General features: G+C 34.4%; 1 protein-coding gene across 1 annotated transcript; it reads right to left on the bottom strand.

Annotated features, from left to right (window-relative positions):
• Positions 1-5704: 5704 nt before the first annotated feature.
• LOC120108816 (protein ROOT INITIATION DEFECTIVE 3-like) lies at positions 5705-11538 on the bottom strand. The gene is made up of 4 exons (XM_039122539.1): positions 11257-11538; positions 8709-8836; positions 6755-7008; positions 5705-6172 (listed from the first exon to the last, which is right to left on the bottom strand). Exons 1-4 carry the CDS (start codon positions 11523-11525, stop codon positions 6011-6013), a joined length of 813 nt encoding a protein of 270 aa, XP_038978467.1. The 5' UTR covers positions 11526-11538; the 3' UTR covers positions 5705-6010.
• Between the last annotated feature and the right edge of the window lie 268 nt (positions 11539-11806).

Genomic DNA, 11806 nt, shown 5'->3' with positions numbered 1-11806 from the left:
GCAGAGCATGTTGCCTGTTGATTAGGTGATGCATTAGTGTACTTTCTAGAGGAAAGGGGGTACTTTGTCCTATTCGACAGATTGAGATCTTTATCTTTATAGATAAGATTGATTGAATCTAGTTCAATGATGCATCACACAATTACTACAAGATGGAGGCAGTGTCTGAGGGCGACGAAGTATATGTGCATTGCTGGAGAGAAATGAATTGTAAACATCTGTAAATAGGATCATAAAACAACCATGAAGAGTGGCGTACTTGGATCCATGGATTTTCTGAATGATCAAGCTTCGTTTCTCCCTCTTGGTCTCTGTTCAAATACCCGGAGATGGAGTCCGATTTTTGTGTTCATGTTATGGGCAGAGGGTGAGACCCCTTTGAATATCCTACCATCAAGGATATTATGCTTTCACTTTTCTAGGAGAAGAGCAGGACCGCGGAGTGTTTATGAAAACACGTTGGACAATAAATCTCCTCAGTCACAGCCTTCTCAGTCACATACCGTGTATGTCAAATCTCCTGCACTAATCTTTAGGGAAGAGGCTTCTAGCTTCTCAATTCAATTCTCCATCTGCTTTGATGACACTATTTTAAACCTCATGAGCAGACTAAAATCAGAGTGAATGAATTTTTTGACCATAGAATTCTATCTTCCACTATAAAACATAGTCCAAAGAACCAAATTTCAGCCAAGGAATGCAAGTTCCATTCTAAGACAGTCAAAAAAAAAATGCTGATACGAAACACTCATTCTAAAATCAATATTTTACCATTTTTAATTTTTTAAAAATTATATCCTTAGAAACTTGTCTTTTTTAACAAATTTAGTTGTTTCCATACAATAATTTTATAAATTAGATTATAATTGATCTAAAAGAGGGTTCAGCATCTAACCAAGAGAGGAAAAGAAAGAGTACATGATAAAATAAAAATAGGTGAAAGAATTTCTAAGTTTCTTTTGCTCCAATATTTTCTTTTAGTGAACTTGTGTATAGTCCATTTGTTAGGTGGATGAATAAAAAATCACAAGTATTTCTTAAATAAATTTACACCATTTCTTAATCAATTTTCTATATTTATTGCTTAAATATTCGTGGCTATTGCTATTAGTTGTAATAATGAAACCTAGTAATCGTTACAAATTTCTAACAAAAATTTTTCAACATGAACATAGCTATGACAAAGCAATAAATCATTTACATACTTCATTTTTGTTGTCATGTACCTTTCATATGTTTGAACTCTTTTTAATTTTCTATATTATCTCTAAGCTATATTATCGAAACCATTGTTTAAATAAATAAAATAAATGTTAGTTTAAATGAATATAGTATTTCTAGGATAACTTTGAAAAAAAATTTAAATTTGGTTTTCTCCAACATCTTATCTTTATAAATAGCATGTGCATAGTTTAAAAATAATTCTTGAAGGATATTTGAATACAAATATAAATATACAATAGCTGAAAAGGTGATGCTTTAAATTTTTAATGCATCGCTTGTGATATCGATATATCATTCCGAATATGTGATTATTTTATCACAAGAATTATGGCAGCAATTTTTATCATTTTTAAGTCAAAAATTAACGATCATATTATATGAATGATTCTAGAGTTTTGGCTCTTCATATGTTTGTTCGTATTCTTTCTCCTAGATGTGTGCGTAGGTGGGGGGTTGGTACACATTCACACCTCAAAGTTTTATATGCCCAATTAGGATATTTCTTGTATTCAAGAGGAGAAAATAATGAAAATTGCATCTTACTTGCCAAAGAACTCTCTCTCTCGTCAATGATCTCCTTACATGATAGAAGAAAAATGTAAATAAAGAAATATAAGTACACAAGTTAATTTTCAAAAACTAACTTCTTAAGAAGTACATAAACAAGGTATAAAAAACTCAAATTAATTAGCAAATGTTATTATATGAAGAGGAATAGCCAAGTGTCGGGAAAGACAAAAGACGAGACTCAGATAAGAGGGAAAAAATTAGAATAACATTAATAAACAAAAAAGAAATGAAACTATGTGCAGTGTAAATCCCGTTGTCAAGCTAGTTCATTCATTGATAACTCTGTAGCTTATAGGCCAAATACAAAAGCATTCCGTAGACCGTTCCCAATTTTCCTTTCAATCATGTACTTATAATTTTTGATCAGCTTTCAGATTCTACATCTTTCTATCTTTTTAAATTTCTTGCAATTTTCCTTTCAATCATGTACTTATAATTTCTTTTCCTTTTCCCTTATTTAGTTGTTTTGTTTTAGAAAGGGCAAAGAGCGTTGGCGCATAGCTATGGCTAGTGAGGTAGTGCACTACTAAAAAAAAAGGAAGAAGAAGATACCAGTTGTAAGATATTGTTTTGTACTATTCAATTATCTTTTTTGACCACCTGATGTTTAAGTTAGCCGTTTTTAAGTCAAATGACTTTAGTATGTATGTAGTTTAAAGATAGTAGATTGACTTAGATCATCGATACTGGACCTCTTATCATTAGGACCTGACCTTACAAACGACATCGAAGATCTACATAATTAATCATAATTTGTACCATTAAAAATACTTTGAAACCAAAAAAATAATATAGTTTTATAGTCAGTAATCTACGCACCAAGTGGGTGCAAAAATGAATGGTAAATATGATGTGAGACCTTATGTTGTTACGATCTAAGTATTGAAAACTATTAATGCTTAATCGTTATGTATTTTAACATGTGTAGATCAAGACTAACAAGATGGATTCTAAATTTAAGTACATTGTTATTTATTTTAGCACACTAGCACAATAGAAACGGTCCATTTTTTTATCCAAATAATATATAGGATAGAAACCATCAAAATATGTGATATTTGATTAATTGTATAGATCATAATCAATAGTATCAATTTTGATTTAAATGCCCTAGTTCTGATTTTGGACTTGAGAAGAGTAGACACCATGTCCACTATAAGTTATATATAAAAATTTAAGCTTAAGAGACAGTTAACATTTAGTGCTTTTCTATTCTATGTATACAATATACAATAATTTTTTGAAAATACATGCAACAATGCAATTGCCTAACTTTGGTACCATAAGGTAAATCAGATATCAAAATTTAGTTCTAAATGTTTCCTTTTAGGAATTTCTTAATTGCAGGCAAATTGTGGTTGGCGAGGTTTGGCAATTCCGAGACTTGCCTCGCAATATCTTCTGAACATAAAAGTTCTTTTGGGCGATGTTCATGTTGGCTGCAGCAGCAGACTTTTACCAACATTGCATGGTGGATGTCTGGGGCGAGCACGAAAAAAAAAATCCCAAGCCAAGATGAAGCCTGGTCGTTGGACCACTCCACCACCGGAAAGATGGGCCATGTCCAAGTAAAGGTGAAGATAAAGAATCCAAAGAGGAGAAGATGGATGGGGACGTAGCAATGATGGCGGCCATGGGGCTCTAGATGTCTTATAAATCTTATAATCTTAGGAGAGAATCTATTCTCTCTGTTCTCTCCCAGCATCATCAACTCCTTCCATGCCAGGCTAGCGACAATATAATATGCAATGCTCTCTGTAAACTGTACACAGTCGCTCAACGTTTCTTTTTTCCCCCCTTTGCCTTTTGTACGTATGTCTGGTAAAAAGTTAAAAACGAACCTTCCTCGTCTGAGATGCTGCACCAACTACCAAAATGAAGCAACCTTTAGTAGTCAATGGTTTTAAACTACGCTCCCGGAAACTTGTGCCCAACTCGGACTGAAGAGCAGGCACGTGCCCCTTCATATGCATGCATGATTAGGTGGGGATAAACATTGTTTTCCGGGCTGTTTTTGCGGGTTCTCCGTAGAGTAGATTTAACTAAGAGTTTGTCTTGGAGTAGAGTTCTAAATTCATCAGAGAATGGGGCTTAAGCTCACTGGTTAATCACCAACAGTGGATATCCAACATCTATGATTGAAGATCTCATGCAGGAGGTTTCATGTGGTAGAAACGAAGCTGATCGAGTGATCGTGTCAAAGTATATTTTTCGGAATATATCTCCTTCCATTTCTATTATGAGTGTTCTTATCAATGACAAATATATATACTGAAAATGTTGAGTTATACTCTTAATGAGTTCAAGATAAAAAATCTATAGAGTATTAGGTCACAAATATATTTGGAGGACTTATCTATGTGAAAATTATTATATAGGCCACGACTAAAGGTTTGGGCTAACTCTAATAAAATTTTTATAAAAAATCAAGGTACTAAGTGCACGATCTTTAAATGACGCTAACCGCATAAAAACCCAATTGATCTGCATTGTGTGTATGATATGTAAAAATCTAAGTCAAAGGACCGAGTTCAAAGTCTAATCCACAACGGTTCCTTTAGATAGATATTATCAATACTAAGTGAGGTTCAAATCCATCAGACACCTCACCTATTGCATAGTATAAGTTGTCCAGATTTTCTTATATATAAGTTTTCTAAATTTAAATCTTTTGTGGAAGGTTGTTAGAGTTTTAACTAAGGAAAAAAAATATATTTTTAAAAAATAAATACACCAAATTTATCTCCTAAATTTTAGATAGTTTAAAATTTTTAAAACTCTTATCCTTTTTCTCATACACTTCTTTCAGAAAAGTTGTGACTTTTTTGAAAAGAACGTTGGTTCCAATTTCCATAGGGATGCGATGTTTTTGAAACATCGCATCTTCGAAAATACCGCCATATCAATTACCGGACAAAATCTATAAATAGGCTCTGGTCCAATGGTTTAAAAAAACTCAATCCACATTACTACTACTCTACTTTCTGAGACGAAATAGAGAATTCTTCTCTCCTTTTTTTTCTCTTCTTCCAAATCTTTTTTTAGATTTTTTTTTTTTTAAAAAAATCTGGACAACTGAAGAAATCCGTCGGGTCAAGCCTCCTAACGATCATGCTCGTTAGAGGAAGATTGGGCTTTAGCCGGATTGTTGTATTTTGAAAACAAGATCGTCACAGACCTACATGTAGAGAACAAATCACGTTCTTAGGGCAGTGTATATCGCACGCCTTGATATAGACAATTTCTTTTCAATCTTCTGATTTTATTTTAACATATTATTTGTTTATAATACTTCTACAAAATAAAAATATAGTAAATTTTAGACAAAATACTTGTCCAAGGGTCAGAATTTTTTGCTTCCGAGAGTAGAATTTAGACACTTTCATAGAATTTTATTGATTGGGATCGAGGTATGGAGTAGTCGGGCTGGCACCTCTAGAGGCTTTGCCTAGATTTGGGTGGCAAATGAGCTTGGAATCCACCATACCCCTCCACCGCAATATCTCCCCCAAATCCGCCGTCTGCTGCCTCAAAGTCACCTTCCACGAGCTCATCGCTGGCCAAGGCAAGTCCCCCTTGCTCAACAAGGCCGAAGGGGTGCCTGCATTGCGAGTTCAAAGAGAAAAATGGATCCATAAAGTTTTTTTTTTTTTTTTGACAAGGCATATAGTTCCTACATTTGTAATATGAATACATCCCATAAGGTCAAAAACAAAATACCACAAAATACAAACAGACAACTGACAAATTGATCCCATAATGCTCTGCCATAAAAAAAGCAACCCAATCGGCAGCTATCCAATCGGCAAAATACTGTTCACCTCATAATAGATATGCCTGGCTACTCAGGAAGTACACTCCCTAGAGCTCCTCCATAGTCTTTTTTTCATTTCCACATTTGACAGTTGCATGGATCCAGACGAATTGGTTTACATTCTTCGAAACCATGAAACATGTCAAGACAAAATGCATGCCCCCGAGCAACAATTACAAGAATTTTGAACATCATTTTGAGGCAAAAATTTAACAGCTAATCAAGAATATTTTCCTATAACAGGAGGCTATGATACTTGGCCAAAAAACTATCTATTACAAACACTACATGAAGCAAAATTGAATTATCAAAGCAACTGTTAGAATACCGCAGAATTTAGATAGGTGGCTTTCACATCCATCACGAAAGCTCTCTATATTGAAGTTCTTTTAAGTTGTTTCCTCATCTGTCATCCATCTGGACTCCATTCAACAGCTCATTTACACACAGATTTTGCAACTCTTGGTACAGCTTCTTCCATTGCTGAGCCATCTGTATTGATCTTTTACATTCTAGCCTTAGTCTTTCCGACTCCATTTCTGCAGCACCTGAAGAACTCTGTTGCTGAATAGGAGGGGGGAGGGAAGGGGGGAAAATCTGTCAGTCATCAAATCTATAGGTTTCTTTTTTATCATTGAGTAAATCAATTTCATAAGAACAAAAAAAAAAGTTGGCAAAATCATAACAAACTCCTTGCCTCTAGTTATTGTGATATATATTAACTTTCAAGAACGATGTTTATGCATGTGTTGTAGGGTGCAGGGAGGAGGAAAGATGTACAAATCATGGACGCTGCTATGGAAGCTTAAATTTTGTTGCAGATTTGCAAAGGTGGAGCCCAGCCACTACGTTAGCATTTTGTTTCTTTAAATGTGATATTATACAATATACACAGTTTCTCAGCATTAGTGTCATGTAAATAGTCAAAGGATTCCCTCTTCAGAAGATGAAAAATAATTCTACATCAAATAGTTAGAGAAAAGGCCTGTTAAATCACTGAAGGTACAAAAGGGAAGCACCAAGGTAAAGGTGGTCATACCGAGCTAAAACGATTAGATGCCACCAAACAGACAGCAGATATATCGTGAAAATAAGGATTCCATCACAAAGAATATACAGAAATGAAAATGGCATGGTAGAGGATACCTGAAGCTCTTTGATTTGTTTCTTTATCACGTTTGAACTGCAGTATTTACTCTTTTCTGGATCTTGCCAAGGAGGCAGAAGCAAATTTACAGCCTTTGTTTCAATTTCTCCATCTGTTGAGTCAATATATTTACTCAAAGGTGGAGGAAGTGACAAACTAAGACGCTTCCTGGATAGGGAGGCTTGTGCATTTGCTAATGCTGGAGGACATGCACGAAGAGGTTGTCTAATTATAAGAACATTATTGACAGGACCTGTAAAAAAAAAAAAAGAAAAGGGTGTCAATCATACTTTCATAGCTTGCTACAGTCTATAGGTTAATGATTTTTATTAGGAAAAGGGTAACAGCACAGAGAGAGAGAGAGAGATCACTTTCAGTAATGAAAATATGTAATCACACCATGAAACTTGCTCAGAAAAACAGATAGCAAAACTTAAGTTGAATTAAAACTACCAATATAACTAATTTAGGCAATTTATAGTGGTGGAATGGTATTCAGATATTAAAAAGTAAACCTGTGGTGCGCATGCATCTGATTTTGACACTCAATCAATAAAATTAGTGTTTGTGAATCTTTTCATGAATTAATTCCAGAGTACAAGAGGGCTTTGTGAGCAAATGAAAAACATATTTTAAAACTTTATTTCAAATTGTATCAATAGAAGGCTGGAAGTGGCTCCGGATATGGACCAAAGACAACCCAATTTAAACCTGACCAAAGCGTGAAGACCAAATATGTTGGTCACATCTGGAATGAAAGTATTGCACTGCATTCTCTCCAACTATATCTAACCTTAAGTGATTCCAGATTTGAGGCATAATATGTCAACTCTATCATTACCCAAAAACCAAGCCACAATTTGGATGCAGCCCAACCTGACGAAGCTCATCAGTAATCAGGCAAGTTCTAGGTCCCTGAGCTAGAATCATAATCCAGAGTGTATTAGATGACAACCTGGCCAGACCCACTGATTGAAAATATGTTCAACTTGAAACTAGTAACAGAAGTGCTAAGCAGTAGCTTACATACAAGTTGTCAGTTATAAGGGGCAGGGCACTTAATCCAGCAATACCTCTTACAAGAATTCCTCAATTAAATGTCGCCTCTGCAAAGGACATTGGACTATGAAGATTTAAAGGGGAATAACACAATTCGCTTCTAAATAATCTCGTTACTCAATTCTCTAAGTTCCCGTACCATAAAAAAGTCTGGTACCCAAAATCTCTGGACCAGTCCAAAATAAAGGGAAAAATAAATATCAATATTAATGACAAGACACCTTTTCTCTCATCTAATAGACATATGGATCGTCTGTCAACTTCTAGGTCAACTTAAGCCCCTCTGAAAAAATACATGAAGCAATAAACGGAATTGCAGAATACTTGACCATTTGAATGTAATATTACTTCTTAAGCCCCTTTGAGCCCCATGTGTTGATAAATTACAAACCTCTCTCCATTGGATGAAGACCCTTTGACCTCAACCTGACAAAAACTCCTTTCCCCGTTAGCCCAAATCATGTCAACAAGAAAGGAAAAAAGAGCAGGATGCATTGTTCCAAGATGCATGGGAGATTAAATAATGAGCAATTATTATGGTGAATTTGAGACAAAAAGCTTGATAAATGAAAAAAGACTGCTTTATATGGGTTACTGCTCATAGGAAACTTATCTAATATACACTGGGAATATGACATAATCATTAGTGATCTGGTCATGTAAACTGAACAATACCTATAAATATTAGTTCAGAATATCAGAGCAAATATTGGCCATATTATAATACACCTGTGGCTGATGAGGGAATATCCAGTTAATTCCATTGATCAGATACCGTATAAGGGGCAAACAACTTTTAGGAAATAGGAATTTCAAAAATAACCACATTGCAACTGAAGGACACAGAAAACATAAAGTTCACAGAGGAGACATCTCTGCTAGTGACAGATGTACCTTTTGCATGTTTTAGGATTCGAGTCACATGTTGACTTTTAGTATCCCAAACTCGAATTGTACCATCCTCTGATCCAGACACCAGCATACCTCCATCCGTGCTAAGTGCTAAGCATGTTATAGCCTTACTGGATGAGAAAATCAGCTTGGAGAAGTCAAATTAAGAAAGACCAGATCCTTTTTTTTCCATCCAAAATAATATATCTAGTGGTATTCAACATGTCAACACTAACATTTGTAACTCTATAGGCAGGTAAAAAGATCAAATAAACATGATAGCCATTGGTGGGTTGGCTGGTTGGTTAGTACGTATATATGCATGTATGAATGTGTTGATGTACTGGTAATGCCTAACAACCATCTATATATATTCTCACATTGTTCAATCAAGACAATTCTTGGGTCATGGCTACCAATGAGATTGCGTTAACCAGTTAATGGAGACATCAAACTTAAACTACTCATATTAATGGCTGGAAACTTCCAAATTTTTAAGACTTAACAATAATTTTTGTAGTACCGCACATTCAAATGATTTTTCTTATATAACATCACTCAGCTCATGATGTGGCTTAACATTTAGAATGTGCACTGTTTTATTTTCCATTCATCAGCTCATATCAGAGATAGTTACTGACCATTCAACCATAGACCTATACTAACTATGAAAAAATTATGAGAGCTATCTCTTCGAAATATGATTTATTGCATTGGTATTTGCGCTATATTAGCAAAAAGGATCCTTGGAATTCCATCTATCAACTTTTGCCCTTTAAGTAAAACCTTTTATATATGATTCATAATGGCATATTTTTGTGAATAAGTTAAAAAAGCAGTGGTTTCTCTCTCAAACCCATACAAACCTGGTTTTCACTCTCCTATCCAGCCATGCAGCTATAAATTGCCTCTCTCTCTCACCCTAATTAACATACCTTCACCTGCTTTGGCATCCTCCCCTTATCCCAACACCACACTCCACCCCACAAACCCATACCCAACCAGCCTATAACCCTCTAAAGCCCTCCTTCCTCACTCCCATTGCTGTTCCTGCATGCCATGCCCATAACCCCATCTCCCCCCCCCATACCAAAAGTTCATATCTCGTGCATCCTCTGTCTTATTGGAAGACCCAGAAAACATTGGGATATGTATGATCTAGAAGTCCAAAGCGTACATGAATAACTATTTTATGTCATTTTTTTATTTTGTTTCTACTTTCAATTTCTATCTACTTGATTTTACATATCCACTTTATTTTAGTCTGTTGTTACTTTATACTGTCATTTCTTTTTTATAATATTTCTCATTTTGTTTCCATTAGTTTGCAGTTTTGCATGTTATCTTTGTCCATTCTTTTTTATATTATCATTTTTGCTTGTTCTTTTTCCGGGTTTATGATTCTTTTTCTTTGGACTTTATCTTGTCTTATCTTTGATCTATCTTATTTGAGGTGTTTTGCTTGTATTTTCTTGTTTAATTTAACATTTTATCTTATTTCATTTTACATTTTTGATTCTGCAGATTCTTTTTTTTTTAATTTTCAATCAACTTGAGTTTTATTTTTGTTTCATATTTTTGCTTTGTTCTATTTGTTTAATTTCTACTTTCTTCTACTTTTTGAATATATTGTTTTCTTATTAATTTCGATTTTAATTTGATCTATTGTTTTTCTGTTTTATATTGTCGCATTTTTATCTTAGATTTTTGTTTTGATTTAATTTCTTACTTGATTTATTGTTTCAAGTTTTAACTTTTACATGTTCTGTTTTGCAAATATGATTATATTGTCAGTTAACCTATTTCCTCATCTTTTTCTTTTTTATCTTCGCTTTTTTTCAACACATGCATTGCACAAGCATGCCCTTTGCTAGTTACAAAATGGGGTCACTGACAGGATTAGAGGAAAGAGACTAGAATCTGTCACTGACATCCGTACTGAGAGAATGGTATGATCTATCAAGAAAGTAAAGACAGAGAACCTTGGTGCTGCAAAATCTAGCCGATGCCAAAGTGATTTGATGAATATCAAAATCCAAAAATAAAAGAAAACAATGAAACGGGTTCTATTTGAAGAAATGAAAAAAGATCTGACAATGAAATTTTAAAGGTACCATGGTATAAAGAGGGAGACAATCACAAAAAGATGTTGAGGAGTACAAAAATTATGCAGCATTTCATGATTCTTACAGAAAGGTATGCTGAAAAGTTGAGAATGACAATTAAGTGAGTGAAAGCAAGTTGATACCATGAAGGTGCACAAATGAACGAAGATTGCAACACTGGAGACAGGAAGATTTAATTACATTTTGAACTATCAACTAAATGCATTACTCCAGATCAATCAAAGAAATATTAATATTACAATGAAACTTTACAACACTAAGAATGCAGCCTTCAAAATAAGTAGCATAAACCATGATCAAGTAGTTTTCATCTAGATGCAACTCAAATGTATGCACCAAATATCAATATCAAATGGCATTAAGCTAAGTGCTAATTGAAGTACGAATAAATAAGGCTGGTACATCAAAGAAGTAAACATGACTACCTGTGGTCATATAAGGAACCAATAATGAACATTCCATAAATGCCATTAGGATTGCTTTCAGCATTAAGTGCAGCAATATATATTTTGCCATCTCTACCACCAGCGTAAAATGCATGCTCCCCCCGATCCATTGCGATAGCGTCAACTATTGAAGGAAACGTAATGCTCCGCAGTAGCTTACCTTCAGATAAGCTCCATATCTGAAAAATGTATAGAATTGGCATGAGAAAATAACAAACAACTTGAAATTGACTTGGCATAGCCACCATTAGACAGCAATATATGGTTTACTATCAAATGATTCATCTTCATATGTTGCTGAAGAAGTTCGGTTAAAAACAAAAGGTTCAATTTCAGCTACCAAATAACAAATATGAATACTCTACAAGACAATTTGCAACTATCAGCAAATTAAGCCAACTAGCAGCAAGGATATATCCATGACAACACATGGCAAGAGTAGAAAAAATAACTAGCAAAATATTAGAGTACTATTGTTTCCTCATCCTTAAGGTATCAGATTGGATCTTTTGCAACATTTCTTCCAAAA

The sequence above is a fragment of the Phoenix dactylifera genome, unplaced genomic scaffold (assembly GCF_009389715.1).
Source record: "Phoenix dactylifera cultivar Barhee BC4 unplaced genomic scaffold, palm_55x_up_171113_PBpolish2nd_filt_p 001567F, whole genome shotgun sequence".
Lineage (NCBI taxonomy): Eukaryota > Viridiplantae > Streptophyta > Magnoliopsida > Arecales > Arecaceae > Phoenix > Phoenix dactylifera.
Note: the sequence above shows the minus strand (reverse complement) of the source record. Positions and strands in the feature narration are given on the sequence as shown.